This window comes from Hydractinia symbiolongicarpus, chromosome 9 (genome assembly GCF_029227915.1).
Source record: "Hydractinia symbiolongicarpus strain clone_291-10 chromosome 9, HSymV2.1, whole genome shotgun sequence".
Classification (NCBI taxonomy): Eukaryota; Metazoa; Cnidaria; class Hydrozoa; order Anthoathecata; family Hydractiniidae; genus Hydractinia; species Hydractinia symbiolongicarpus.
Genome location: NC_079883.1, coordinates 3,169,754 through 3,186,029, shown reverse-complemented (window position 1 = coordinate 3,186,029; position 16,276 = coordinate 3,169,754). Strand labels below are relative to the sequence as shown.

At 32.5% G+C, this 16,276-nt stretch overlaps 1 protein-coding gene across 1 annotated transcript; it reads left to right on the top strand.

Annotated features, from left to right (window-relative positions):
- Positions 1–1,371: 1,371 nt before the first annotated feature.
- LOC130657709 (uncharacterized) lies at positions 1,372–16,207 on the top strand. The gene is made up of 16 exons (XM_057460718.1): positions 1,372–1,486; positions 3,447–3,542; positions 4,012–4,994; positions 5,125–5,316; positions 9,651–9,946; positions 10,034–10,115; positions 10,312–10,563; positions 10,910–10,983; positions 11,334–11,516; positions 13,105–13,281; positions 13,790–13,945; positions 14,546–14,626; positions 14,996–15,176; positions 15,327–15,387; positions 15,537–15,600; positions 15,675–16,207. Exons 3-16 carry the CDS (start codon positions 4,818–4,820, stop codon positions 15,718–15,720), a joined length of 2,022 nt encoding a protein of 673 aa, XP_057316701.1. The 5' UTR covers positions 1,372–1,486; positions 3,447–3,542; positions 4,012–4,817; the 3' UTR covers positions 15,721–16,207.
- Positions 16,208–16,276: the final 69 nt, after the last annotated feature.

Sequence of the window (16,276 nt, the reverse complement as noted above, 5' to 3'; positions counted from 1 at the left end):
CCCCCGCCCCAGGGCTTTTTTCTCTCTTTTTGATATGGTACGGCGAGTGTAAAAAAAACAAAGAGCCCTGGGGATTGAGGTTTTTCAAGACCCTTACCCTGCCTGCTAACGGTTTCACTGTTATGAACCCATTACGTTATGCAGCCCGTGTTATTATGTTGTTATTAAAACAGACTTTTTCGAACTATCATGTGACGGTAATGCAACGGCTAATTTTTATATTTTTCAATAATTTTTAGTGAGAGTTAAAAATTTTAAATAAATATTTAATTTTTTTTCTTTAAGAAATGAATTAGGGAAAATAAATTTTGCAAAAATGACCCAAATACAAGCTTTAAAAAATTGGTGCTATTCTGCAAATAAATAGACGGCTACTACCAACCTCATCCACAGGGTTTTGTGACCCCTGAGTCGTTATTACGGAGTGGCTAACGCTATCAACTTCATCAACAAGGCAAATGCCATGGGAACGAGGTTAGGCTACTAGCAATTATTGTCATATGTTGTATTTTAACTCAGGCGTGTCATGGAAGCTTGTTAGTTAGAAAACCTATTGTTTCCAGGGTCTTGGTAACTACGTTTGCTTTGACTGTATATAATAATGTACAAGGTTGGAATTTAGAAGCATACCAACTTATATATATCCGAAAAAATAATAAAGAAACAGTCATAACTCAAAACCGTTTAAAATTACAAAAAGGTAGAGCAACTGAAAATATGGTGATTGAAATTTTTTATGGATTTTTAAATTTCGGCCAGTCTAATAAAAAAAACAACCTTTTTGCCAGGGCATTTTGCCTTTTGATGAATTTAATATCGCCAAAAATCTGTACGAGGGTCCATGATAACGAGTCGGGGGCTAAAAGACCCTGGGACGAGGATAATGTGAAGATGAAATGTAGTTTTACGAGGAAGTGGGAGAGTGAAGAGAGGCTACAACATTTATAAGATGGCGCGCGATACACGACGTGATAAGATTGCCATGGCAATATTATTAATTCAATATATATTTATTTCGTCTATTCATGATAGACACATTTTATTTAAACAGATGCTACGGCAAATAAAGTTTAATAACTCCGTGTTTAAAGAAAAACGTATTTGCGAGGATGTAAATAATTAATTCCTCTGTTTTTTATCGGTTCTTGTAACAGAAATAATTTAGGTTCGTCGAAACACAACCCCAATCCCAAAGCCCGTTGTCTCTGCATATCTGACAGCGAGACAGATCTATCAATAAGCGCAGCGCCAACGAGAGAAAAAAAGCCCTGTGACAAGTTGATCGAAACAACCTAGAAGCGTTATATGAATAGACAATATTTTACATGGTGAATGAAAATTATTAAAAAAGAAGATTCTTTAAAGAAGAATATTCTATCAGTGTAACGTATCTGTATTTTTCTTTTTTCTTTTTATTAAAAAACATATGTTTGTTTCGGATCATAGCAAAGTTAATTCCATTTAATTCTGTTTTGTGGAACGCAAGGTGAGAAATATTTTTTTAGCTATGCTCCCAAAGAAACAATTTTTTTGTTAGCTATACTTTAAAAGGGGAACATTTTTTGGTTATGATAAATTTTTATGCGATTTTCAAATAAATAAGAAGCGATCGCTTTTTTTCTAACGGCCTTTTTTGAGCAGACAAATATGTTCTTAATTTTCATCAGCTTTCAGGCTAAAATTATTCTCAACATATTCTTATATATGTGCAATATTGACCCGGTTCACCAGTTTAAGATAGCATTTGAAGAAGCGAGACAGAAAAAAGGTTGATAATAATAAGTCGTTTGAGTATTGTATTATTCTTAAGATAATTTTTAATCTTCGAGTATATTTCAGCGTAATGCTCTTATATTATATAAAAAAGCGTGAGCAACATTTTTCTCCATAATTGCACGTTTTATAAAAGAAACCAAGAAAATGGTCTTGCTTTAAATGTTTCTCAACTTTTGCAGCTACGGTATTTAAGAAAGTTTCTCAATGCATTTTTTTATTAAGAGTACTCAACTTAGCAGGTACACTGATTTTCGAGAGTTTAGCGAATTTGATATAAAATCAAGAGGCTGAAATAATAATAAAGATTTATTTTTTATATAAATTTCGCAAAAATGAATCCGCGCAAAAATTCGTGCAATGACAAAGATGAATTCCAAAAAATCTGTTTTACTAATTTTAATGGCATGTGTGGACTAAGAAAAGCTTTTTTTAATTAACGACCTCCTTCCTTGTTTCCCCAAAATTCCGTTTTTTATATGGTATGTTTCACAAGTTATCTTATTGTTGTAGAAAAACCTCGTCTCTAGGTTCGTTTTCTATTTCTGACAATCTCGGACAACGAAAAATTGTCAGAAATAGAAACGAGTCCTGGGGACAAGGTAGGTTTTGAAATTGATTTTTATCAACGAGTTGATAAAACACTAGTAAAATGTGAATAGTAACACCGTTCTTATAAATCGCTTTCTTACAAGACAACAAGATTAATGGTGAAACCGCGTGCTGGCGTGCAGCGCGCTAAGTGCGTGTATCAAAGCCACTGAGCTTACTATTTTTAAAACGAGGCTCGACACCATAAAAAAGCGTCAAATGTTATATACCTATGAAAATTGTAAAAGCAAAGTAGGGCATAAAATAATAATGTGTAAATGTGAAGTATCTGAATGTTAAGAAAGAGTGCTAGCCTGACTTTTTAATATAAGGGTATAGCTTTTTTGTTATGTTAAGCTTTTTGCTAAAGTTTGATTTCAATTTTATAGTGTGTATTCTGCGGACCCGGATTGGTCTGCAAATTACGTTCTTTGCCGTTCACGATGACTGAACCTAAAACAAGTTCTGTATCACTTTTAGTTTATTTAGACTTTTGGAAACGGAGGTTCTTGATGGATAAGATGTGTTTTTTATATTTTTGAGAAGTGCTTTAGATGCTGTTCTTCCGACTGGGCCTTCAATATGACAATAGCTCCTCTTTTAATTTACGTAAATTGACGATAAAAAGATGTTTCTTCTTCTATGATACGCCTCCAGTAAACAGTTTAGTGAATTTAAAAGATATAAACATTAAGTACGAACATTATTATATTCCTCTGGCGGCTGTTATTAGAACTTAGAAAGAAAAATTTACAAATCTGGTTTTAAATAGGTGAAAAGCGGTGTCTGAAAGGGACGAATTTTCGGAACGTATCGCTGACGCGCATTTAAGAAAATTTTCCCGCGGAAATTAGCGAGATGACTCTACCATTATTAAATCACGTGCTGTTTGTCAAATTAAGGGCTTGAGTTCTAGTTTATGTGCTATTTAACTCTGTTAAAAATGTCAATCACACGCGGACAAAGGGAAATTGTTAAGCTATAGAAGTTGAATAATACTATTGGTTAATTTGAGAGAGTATGATGGACATTTTCCACTCATGCATGTAAGGGTTTTTAACTCCTTGTGTTTATCGTTACAGGAGTGTTTGTTGACAGTTGACGCTCGTATCACAAAAGTATCCACGATCTTATTTTGGAGTTTATAAAATCACCTGACATAAGAGCTTATTGTTCTGGTAAGTTTCTTCTTAAAAGAAATCGAACAAAGTGAATTTTTATCTTTAACGTTCATTAAAAACTAGTTAGCATTTTTCCTAAACCGTATGTACCAGTTAAAATGTACTCCTTGTGAAATGTGCGTAATTTACCTACTCTCTGTTTACATATTATTTTCTTTTTCTGTAAGTTTCCCTTTATTGCTGTATGTGTTTAAACTATGTATCGCCATCTACTTGATACAACCTATTTCAACAGATAATTTTATTCACTTTATTTTTATATCCTGTATTCCAACCATATTAATTTAAGTGAATACTTTGTCATGATTTTTATAACTTTCGTTATCTGGTCCGGATTTTCTTACTGCTATTTTTTGTTTACAAACATCGTGGCTTTTGATTTAAAGTGACATGTATAATTTAAGGACCAGATTATCGTAATTACGCATTGAATATATAATAATTACGCGGCTTTGTATTTTTTTAGAAATTTAACAAGGATGAGTTCGGAACTTGCTCGTGGATTTCTCTTATTATGCGATAAAGATCTTGAATCCCAAGCTGCAACTCTTGCAACAACTCTTCGAACCACGAGTGGTACAATAACGCTTAAAACAATGGAAAACGTGTTGGAAGCCAAAGGGGCAACGTTCGCAAAAAAGTTGGAGAATGTTCTTAACGTTTACGCACATGCAGTGATTATTATTTGCTCACAAAACTTTGCAAATTTTATTGATAAAAAAGATAAATCAAAATGTCCAGATGTGATGCTAAAAAATTATAAAGACTGCGTGACAGTTTTAAAAAAGTTTGTTGAAAAAGAAGTCAAATCATCACCTCATAAATTGATCCTTGTATCATTAAACGGAGACACGACTCTGCCCAAATGTTTAACCGGCATGCCAGTGGTGAAAAATGAAGGGAACGAAAATGCATTTATTAACCAAGTCATTGCTCAAATTATTGCAAAGAGACGGTAAAACAGCAAAAGGGGTACATCGTTACATCGTTATAACTTTCAGAGAGTGAAGACTTTATGCTTTTCAACATCAGGTCTGAAAAAGCATGTAAATTTTTTATTTCTATTGTAAATTTTGCTTTATTTTATTTTGAAAATAATAAGCGTCAATCTTTATAAATAAAAATCGTGTTTTGACTTCGGGTCCGTAAATTAAAAATGCACAGTCGGACGCATGTGGACCAAAGGGGGTGGTTATCAGCTGTGTTGCTGCTCTGGAAAATATTTCTGTTTGCAAGCAGTTTCTCTAGCTAGCTATTTGGTAATAATTTAAAATGTATGGAAGTACTGACGATGAAAAAGAGTCAAATAACACATCTGCTGGTAAAACTGAGAATATCCCGCTTGTGAAAGCAGGCGGACAAGCTATCGTTGACGTAGATCATCGTATTCAAGAATTTATTAAAAATCCATTTAACGAAGATTTCAGTAACTCTGACTTTTGGGATGAGGTATTGTAAAATCTTTTTTTTCTAGATTTTGCCACAATAATAGCAGTTCTAGTTTCTTATTGTTTTTATGCAAATTTTCAATTAGTAAATTCTTTATTGGATCTTTTATCGGGTTCTAAACTCAATTTAGGTTACTAAACTCTTTGGTGATGGCAAAGAAATAGGATGGAGCACAGCACTAAATAAAGTAAGAGTTAGCAATATACAACAAAGATGTAGATTAGAAAAGAAAGACCCTTTAGTTTTCTTATTAACAGAAGTTCATGATGAATATGTCAAATATGCCAATGATCCTCAAATCGTGTCAAGTTTTAAACAGCAGGTTAGTTTAATACTTTTTTTTGTAGCTAGCTCGTATAACATCTTTGTCATTAACTAAATAAACAGATTTGACGATAATAAGGCAACTCCACCGACTACATAACTTATGCTTTTGACTACAACATCCATTAAAACAACGTGGTAAAAATTTTGGAGAACGGAACAAGTGTTCAAATAGGAACAAGCAAAAAAGAATATGTTGCAAGCCTGGTCATAAACGTTGTGTGATTATAGGCCCACACCACTGCATGTTCCTATTGTAAGCTAGATGCGTGATAAACTGCATACCTACAAAATCAAATGCGCTATGATAAATTTTATGCCTTACTTAACACCTAGTTGCACCAAAATGATTAGGCCACTTTGGTACTCAATGGACTCAAACAAGACCATTTCCATTACTTTGCGCACTGCGCACAAAGCCTTATCTATTTTAAGGGGTGGGGGACATTCTCAGGGCAAGCGCCATGAGCAGTGAACCTCAAACACTGCACCACTATCAATGATGGTAAATCATTGTCAACATTAACAAGTTACCCCTGCTTATCTGCTTGTGGTTAGAAAATTAAATTTTGATTATTAAATAAAAACAAGTCTCTTAAAGATACTTATCATAATCAGTATAAATCCTACAGAAATCAAATTGTCAATCTTTTGTATAAGTAAAACTAATTACTATAAAAAGTTCTTTGACCAAAATATTAATTACTCTAAGTCAGTGTGGAAAGGAATAAGGAAACTCGTCAATATCAAATGTAAAAGTGAATCTCCTAAAATCTCTTTAAACATTAATAATCAGCTTGAGACTGATCCTAACATATTAAGTAACACATTCAATAATTATTTCACTACCATAGCAGACAAAATAAAACAACATATCCCATGCTCTAATAAACTTTTAAACATTTTCTTAACAACCATTCTGCTAAATCCTTTTTCTTTTCTCCAATAAAGAAACATGAGGTAATAAAAATAATAAAATCTTTGGATCCAAACAAGGCAACTGGACCAAATAGTATTCCAAATAAAGTATTGAATATTCTCCTAATAGACATATCTAAAATCTTAATAGATATATTTAATCTCTCTTTTGAAACAGGTATCTTTCCCAATGCACTAAAATTAGTTAAAGTAGTCCCCATCTTCAAAAACAAAGGTTCCCCTTTTGAAGTCACTAACTACAGGCCGATATCTCTTCTTTCCAACATAGATAAAATGTTTGAAAAACTTGTACATTCTAGATTAACATCCTTCCTAAATAAACATAACATAATTACTAACAAACAGTTCGGATTTCAAAGTAAGCATTCCACCTCTCATGCACTTATCAGTCTCACTGAACAAATTCACTCAGACCTAGACAAAGGACATTTCTCATGTGGGGTCTTTATTGATCTGCAAAAGGCGTTTGATACTGTAGACCATGCAATTCTTTTATCCAAATTAAATCATTATGGGATTAGAGGTTTGCCTAAGCAATGGTTTAAATCATACCTTCTCAATCATAACCAGTATGTGTCTATCAATGGCCACAGTTCTAATCTCAAATCTCTTCCAAATGGCGTACCACAAGGTTCTGTTCTAGGACCCCTCCTTTTCTTACTCTATATCAATGACATCTCTGATGCAGTAATTAACTCAGAAACTTTCCTATTTGCTGATGACACCTGTCTCCTATTTTCTCATAAAGATCTCAGCATTATCAAAAAGAAAGTTAAACTTGATCTAAAACTCTTACTACAATTGCTGAATGCTGATAAGATAGCTCTTAACGTGACCAAAACAGAAGTTATCCTTTTTCAGAAATATCAGGAAAAAAATTAACTATGACATCAAGTTGAAACTAGGTTCTAAACATCTCCCACTCTCATCATCAGTCAAATACCTGGGGGGTTTACTTAAATGAAAATTTAAGCTTGTTCTATCATTATAACACTCTTGCTCTTAAACTTCGTAGAGCCAATGGTATTCCCTCAAAATTACATTATTACTTATCTCGGAAAAACCTACGCACTGTATATTTTGCCCTTTTTCACTCTCATCTATCATATGCAACTCAAGTCTGGGGTCAAAATCTTCCACTCAACTCTTGTATTTTTAAACTACAAAAATCTGCAGTTTGCCTCATAACTTTTTCTGATTACTATGCGTACTCTGAACCGCTCTTTGATACTCTAAATATACCTCCCCTTGCTGATATAATTTTCACATTAAACGTTTTCTTAGTGTATAAAACTCTTAACAACTTATCTCCTTCGTATATACAAAATTCTTTCAATCTGACTTATCTGCCAAATAATCATGTAACTAGAGGATGCTCCTACAAACTTCTTTCTATACCATCTATTAGGACTTTAACTTATGGTACGGATTCTATTCACTATCAAGCAATAAAAAACTGGAACTCTCTCCAAAAGCATTTCCATTCTATTGATCTTACCTCACTTAATCTTTCTAGACTTAAATTATTTACCTGTACATTTCTCAAAAAAAATCACAACTTTTTTTGCATATTGCACATAAACAAAAATAGTTTTGAAACTATACCTAAAGGTGACCTCCTTAGATTAGCTTTTGCTAGTGGTCGGTCTCCTGACTACTATAGCTTGTATTGTATTATTTTTATTTTTCAACATACAACTTTATATACATTTATACATTTATATATTATATACTGTACAATCTATATAGCAGCAAATAAATACTACTACTACCACTTGTTGCAAAAAAATAAATAAAATAATGGGAAATTACAACCGTAACAGCCCTCAAAATAATTTTTTTTGGACCAGTTGGAAAAATTGTCCATCGTATTTCCAGCTTGGTTGGTCGTTTCCACAGCTCATTTTTAATGTTCATCTGACAATCAATAGATTTTATTCTTGGTCAACCACTTCCATTTATTTACATGACGTAATAATTGAATATCCCTGATCCATGACTCAGTTGTCTGACTATCTAGCTAAATCAACGACTCCTGACTTAGTTAAAAAAACTACGTAGACATGAATCTCAATTGCCTGGCCACTTCGTTGTTGGTAACCAGGTCTTCCAAAAGAAGTCCAGCCATGCAGTCCTTAACTAATGTGGAGGTGAACACTGACGGAGCACAGATGAAACAATTCTGCATGACTGCACTTACAGACTGCTGTTGCTCTTGCGCATGAATTTTTGTTGCTGCAGTAAGGGAAGTCATTGCTTGCTAATCCTTAACTTCCCATGATTTGCCTATATTTACATGATGGGTTTTGACAGAATATACACAAGGAAAATCTTTGATTTCATTCATATTTAACGAAGGAAATAAACTTGCGATAAAACGTGAAGGAAAGTTTGTTTTCTTAATTCTTAAGGACGCGACTGAACACATGTGGTGCATGGGATATCTTATGAAATAAATATTTCGCAGTTGAAAGTAATAATAATATTTCTTTACCAGCTGTAACCGCACAGGTTGGCTTTTGTTTTGACATGGACAACAAACGAAGAGCGAGTTCCAGCAAAGTTCACAAATTGAGGTTTAACTCATATGTAAAAAAAATCCAGGTGAAAAACTCATGACCAGGCTTGTGTTGAAATGCCCTAGTCGCCTAATTTTTATCTAAATTGTACAACAAGTTTATTTTAATACAAGACCTATTAAAATTATTTCTAAAGCCTATTTCAAGATTAAAATGGTTGCAATGTTTGCCGACTTGTTTCAAATGTAACTAGTATAGTAGGTGCTTCAAACATTGCATGTATAATATACAGCAAATTTGGTGAAGCAAATTAATAAATAAAATCTGTCAAGGGGCACATATGTCAAGGAAAAAAATTTAAAAAACAATATTTTACAGTTCCTATAAAATATTGAAATTTTAGGAGCATACATTCCCCAAAATCATTTTACTCATTTTTAATACTCTTATTTTATTTTGTAATTTAAAAAACAAATTTTTGCTGACTACCTTATGATCTTATGAAATCATCAATAGTGTTGTCATAAGATCAGGATGGAAATTTAAAAAAAAATCTTTTAAGAGTGAAAAACCTGATAAGCAACTTTTGATTCTTTAGAAGGTATAAAATGATCATTTTGTAGGTTTTTTTTCAAAAATACGATTTTACATCTATTTTTTTGCATACTCATTTTTGTCTAAATGTTAGTAGTGCAAGATTCACCAGAAATACTAGACAAAAGGTAAATGTTATACAAAAAATGATTGACTCTCAAAAGCTGTTTTTTATATATTTAGATGAGCTTTTCTATAACCTAAAAATAATTTTCTTAGAATTAACCCACTTTTGGCAGCTGTATGATCACACAATTTAAGACTGTGTTTCATATTTCAGCTCTCGGAGTTTGCAAATATCATCATCACAGAAGACTATCAATCTACATTTGAACAGAAGAATCGCATTTATGCATGGCCACTTGACATACACAATGAAGGAAAAAAGACAATATTACATCTTGTTGCTGAACGCAATCTAACTGAGATAGCTGAAATCTATGTTGGTTTTTATCCAGGATTGGTATACGAACCTACAAGTGGTCAAGGATTGGATAGATTGCCTTTAGAGCTTTCTTTGTTAAAAAGATATGACGATGTCTCAAGTTTTTTAGCAAAGCATATGCTTCATGAGAGGTATGGCTTGCATTTTTATATTTAAACATACCAGTTTTCAGGGAGGAAAGATATGTAATAACAAATGATTTATTATCTTTTGTGTAGAGTAAGAGATTTATTTGAATCTAATGAAACATTTGATGCAAGGTTTCAGCTGGCTGATATTATCAAAGATCCAACAATGAAGGTACACAAATATATATCATTTTTTTTACTTTTTTTTATGAAAGTATTTTGATTGAGTCAAAGTGTAGTATAAATCAAAGACATCAGAGCTGATCATGTTATGTCTGAACAAAGATTTGCCTGTAAATTCCAAGTAAAGTAAATTCTAAATAAAATAAATTCTTTCTTGTAAACATTGATTTAAAAAACTTTTGTAGCAAACAGTTATCACCATTCTTGACTGCTGTGTGAATGCTGATTGGCCATATGTTCCTGTTAAAAGTGGTCAACGAAAGGAAGAAGCATGGTCCAAAATACCAGATATGCCATTGAGATACCATTTTTATTACCGACTTTTGGATGGAGATCAAAAAAGTGAGCCAGCTAAAATTAACAACGAAATGAATCCTGAATTTGATCATTGGTCGCCATCTTGTTTGCAGTTACTTGCTGACAGTCCTCATGGTGAAGTATGTTTTACTTGAGAAATTCAAATAACTTTTTATTTAGTATACTTTCTCAAACATTTCTTTTCTATATTAATCATGATTGACAAACATTTTTCTGGGCCTGACCTCTTCTACATCCGTGATATTATGGATACCTTTAACAGGTTGCGATATATCCAAGAGATTAAATAGGGGAATCTGTTAATTAATAAAGCAAGCTGGAAAAAGAAACTTTAGGCTGAAAGAGAGTTAGGGTTAATAGATTCCTAGAAAGATTGCTCAGAAGTTTGGAAGCATTAAAACTGAAGCTAAAAAAGTTCGATTTTGTATAAAGCATGTATATAATTTGCCTATTCTTAATTTCTAGGATGCTATAAGTCACCCTGTTATACGAATGTTAGTGAACAGAAAATGGGAAAAGTTTGGAAGAAGCAAGATTAGGTACACGTTATTTTATTCATTATTTAATGTGTTATGTTTTATTTAGTTGGTTTTTTAGCCTATTTTTTTTGAAGGGAAAAATCCTTTGTAAAGCACTATTGTATTTAAAAATACTTAGTATCAAGACCTGGAAGAGTCAGTAAATTCTTATTACCCCTGGTTTTTTGTTTGTTTGTTTTTTTAATTTTGGGCATCGGTTTCATCATTATTATTAGTGTAGTAAAAATAACTATTTTGACATCCCTAGATTCAATGTCTATGCTTGTGTTAACATTTTTGTTGTCATCTTCACGTATACAGAACAACTTTTTTTAATTTGTATTGACAAATTTTTTACAATTTTATTTTAGATTACATTTCTTACAATATGTCACTTTTTTGATTATCATGGGCATTGCATTGTTTGCAGACACAGGCTCTCACGACCATCGCAAGTACACCAATTCATTGGATTACTTTCGGGGAACATGTGAAATCCTCACCTTGTGTTTTGCATTATTTTATCTCATATCAGAAATCGATCAAATGGAAAAGTAAGACTTTAACCATCAACATTTTGTGTGTGTAGTTAACTTGTTATTTATGTGTTTTTCTGTTTTTTTTACTTGTTATATGTGTTATTTGTATGTATTTATGTGTTATGTATATACTTGTTATCTGTGTTATTTGTGTGTTATTTACTTGTTGCATGTGTTATTTGTGTGTTATTTACTTGTTATATGTGTTCTTGTGTGTTGTTTACTTGTTATATGTGTTATTGTGTGTTATTTACTTGTTGTATGTGTTCTTGTGTGTTATTTACTTTTTATATGTGTTATTTGTGTGTTGCTTACTTGTTATATGTGTTATTGTGTGTTATTTACTTGTTATATGTGTTCTTGTGTGTTATTTACTTTTTATATGTGTTATTTGTGTGTTGTTTACTTGTTATATGTGTTATTGTGTGTTATTTACTTGTTGTATGTGTTCTTGTGTGTTATTTACTTTTTATATGTGTTATTTGTGTGTTGCTTACTTGTTATATGTGTTATTTGTATGTTATGTACTTGTTGTATGTGTTATTTGTGTGTTGTTTACTTGTTGTATGTGTTATTTGTGTGTTATTACCTTTTTATATGTGTTATTTGTGTGTTATGTACTTGTTGTGTGTGTTATTCGTGTGTTATTTACTTGTTGTATGTGTTATTTGTGTGTTATTTGCTTGTTATCTGTGTTATTTGTGTGTTATTTACTTGTTATCTGTGTTATTTGTGTGTTATTTACTTGTTGTATGTGTTATTTGTGTGTTGTTTACTTGTTGTATGTGTTATTTGTGTGTTGTTTACTTGTTGTATGTGTTATTTGTGTTATTTACATGTTATATGTGTTCTTGTGTGTTATTTACTTGTTATATGTGTTATTTGTGTTCTTGTGTGTTATTTACTTGTTATATGTGTTATATGTGTTCTTGTGTGTTATTTACTTGCTATATGTGTTATTTGTGTGTTGTTTACTTGTTGTATGTGTTATTTGTGTGTTGTTTACTTGTTGTATGTGTTATTGTGTGTTTTTTACTTAGTATGTGTTATTTTTGTGATATTGTTTACTTTTTACACAGTTTTGACAACGGCATTACACTGTCTACTTCATTTTTAAATAATGACTCACTATTTTGTGGAAGGCAGTTAGTTATTTCATGGAAATATTTATTTTCTATTTTCTCGTTAAAATTCATGTGTTCTTTTATTATTATTTTATTGTGGTTAACCTCACTTATTTTAAAGGATTACGTTTCTATGAGGGATTACAAGGACAGGTCCTTTTTAAGCTAAATTACTATTACATTACATACACGGTGTTCGTGATGAGGTTTTTCACTTTCAGAACAAAGCGAAACAGAATATTCCTGAAGTTTGATTGGCTATTGATATTTTTGTTTATTATTTCCATACCTTTTTGTTGTATCAATTTACACTTTGGAACAAAAGAAAAAAATTCACCCCATTTAAGTTTGAAAATATATAGTTTCCTGTTTCTAGTGACCTGTTTTGTGAAATATTTTCTTGAAAAAAAGAGCAGTGTTCTCGAACACAAAATTACTCTAAGCCAAGAGCTACGACTTTTCATTTTTTATTTTTGCAGAGAACGCGTGAGCTATTGGAAAGATCCTTTCAATTACTTGGATTTGATTGGCTTGATATTAATAGCATTGATCGTTCCGTTACGCTACACTGATCATAGCAAAGCTGAATTTGCTGTAGCCGGCGTTGCGTTTTTGTTCAACTGTTTGAGAGTGTTCAAATATTTCCCAGCATTCAAGTAAGTTGTTGCTTTGACAGCACGATTGTTTTTCTTCCCAGTAAAATTGGTTCCTTAATACGAGCGCTTTCTTATAGCCTTGCCCATCCCTGATACAATAACTAGATTTCACTGAAAAAAGATCTTCAAAGTTTGTCTTTCTGTGGTTGTTAAGTTACTTTAAAAACTTATTTTATATAGAAACAGACGAAGCGAACTTAATTATTTTTTGTGTAAAAGAATTTTGGCGTTAAACTCTTGCACTTAGACATTGTTTTTAGACCACATAAAGCTCCTACATTTTTATACCTGCTTTTATCGGTAAATCTATGACGTGTTAACGTGAAGTTTTATGCTGCTACTTAACCTATCGCAAAATAATCGCAAAATTAATTTCAGAAAATCGCTAATCCATCGTCCGCGAAATATATATGGGCTATATGTGTTCAACGTACGTCCAGCAATAATGTAATTGAAATGCACTGATTCCTGTGGATGTTTCAGTTTGATATTTTTTTGTGTTTTTTAGACAACTTGGTGTGTATTCGAAAACATTTGCACAAATTATCTACTATGATATCACGAAGTTCGCCGTGCTCTATGTTATCGTGTTGTTCGCGTTCACTGGATTTGTTTTCATGTCTTTGAAAGCTGTGGCTGTTGGCAAACCTGGAACGAACTCGCTGTGAGTGTTATTATTTTAAAAAGTGATTGCTGGATATCGGAAACCAGTCTAGTTAGTGTCAGTGGAAATGTATGGATGAATAAGTTGTAGACGTTTTCTTTTTATTTTAATAACTCCTCTACGTAGTATCTTATCGGTGAAAAATCCGTTGGTCATTAATTTTATCAAAAAGTTCGTCATTTTTAACTAACGAAATTTTCTGACCGGGTATATTTTGAGAAAACATTTTTTTTGGTAATATTAACTTTCATTGTATTTTCTTATTTATCATCGATTTTTAGCAATTGCAGGCCGGGAACTTCTTGGCTTTCTCAAAAACAAATTATTAGTATATAATTATAATCATCACCTGTAATCTAAAATTGGCTCTTCCTTTTAACGTATTTTTAGATTTAATTAAAACCTTCTTAGTGAATAAAATTTGTCGAATAAAAATTTCAACGGCCAAAAATGTTCGTTTCTTTAATTTCATCGGTAAAAAAAAGTACTTTGGCTAAAATTGACAAATCGTCACTTATAACCGACGGATTTTTCATTAAGGTATGCCACTCAAGCTTACTATATACATCTCTGTCAATTATTCCCTATTATTTCGTTTAGGAGTTTTTGGAAAGTTTTGTTGAAAGAAGTGCGTGCATTAGCAGAAGGAAATCCATTTGATGAAAGCTACGATGCTTACAGGTACGCTGACGTCAGCAAAAGCCTCTAAATTGGAAATACCTCACCACAAGTGTGACGTCTTTATGTGCCCTCGTTTCCATACTTTAATAATAAATCAAGACACCATCTCTTTAATAATAACCGTATTCCGCCTGTCTGTTTGTGCGCGATAAGAAAAGTCGTGTTACGGAAACACAAAATGCGTTATATAAAAGACGGGCTAACGAGCTACCGAGTAGTTTCAATAGTCGCGTGTGAAGTGAACTAATTCTAAGCAATTCGAAACTGAATGTTACGCAAAACATGGATGGTATGACAGTTTAGGAAAGGGAATAGCGCGTAAGTATACCTAAAATATCTAATGCTTGCAAAATACTTGTTTCGTTTTAGTGTGGGTGTAATCATCCTCATTATGATCAATATGTTTGTCATCATTGTCATTCTGGTCAACATTTTAATTGGTCAGTTAAGCTACCGTTACGAAACTGCCATAGAAGAAGCAGAGATCCAGTACAGTATTGATAAAGCGAAATTTATTACACGTCTAGAGAAAAGCAGATTTCGAAACAGGGTGAGGTTACGATGGATTTTTGAAGTTACCAGGTGCTTGTTCACTGTTAGTGTAAAGAGATTGACTGGTCTTCTGTGCATAGCTAACAAAAGCCGCGTAGGTATCTGTGAAAAAGATTAACAACTATAGATAGGAGTTTCTTATCTTTAGAATGTACGCATGGCATATTATGTCGAAGGTGATTATGTTAGTGACGACACTCTAGTGTCAGGTAAGGACGTTTTTCTCATTCTTTTCACGAGGGATGAAAGAATGATATCTACCGTTTGTGACGTCACTAATTTATGACATATCAAAGTCGTGTGATGCATAAGGTTTAGTCACATGATGCATAATATTTAGTCACGTGGTAATGTTTAGAACTGCTTCAAGATTGGGTGAAACTACGCGGCGACAAAACTGACGATTCGAAAAGCGCCATAAAGTAAGTCTAAGGCTTACCGGTGTTCGAAATGTTTTGACCAACAAAAATTGTATTTTTGTCTCGATTATTTTCAGAACGATGATGAGCAAAGTTTTGAAAACAAAAGAAAAAGATGATTAAGATATGCGGCGATACTATATTGGAGCAACGAGACAAAAGAAAACAGAACTGCATAACAATTTGACGTGTATTATAAAGCTTTTTTTGTGCTCGCCATCATGGTATTACCTACTGTATCGAGAAGAGTTTTCCTGTTGACTTTCTTATGACGTTACTAAATGTATGTATATAGCCAATTGCTGTCGTACTCATGTGCGCATGCGCAATAATTAAAAAACGCGGGAAAATTAGTGTGGTTATTTTGTGCACTAGGAATATGGACAAAAAATCATATTTTTCTTAATTTAATTACACGCAAAAATTGTACGAATAAGATATCTATATATAATTATACGTTTTTCAGCTGTCGTGCGGTACCAGGGGAAAAAGTTCTAGGTACAAGGACATTTTGTTAGTCTTTGTTGTATTGTATATATTTTTCGATTATATCATAATTTTTATTTTTTTAAACATTGCTAATGGAAAGATAAATGGTCTTTAGGAGAAACATACGTATCTTTTATGTTGATAATAGCCTCCCTACCATAGAAATTTTTCTTTGCGCGTCTCGAAAATT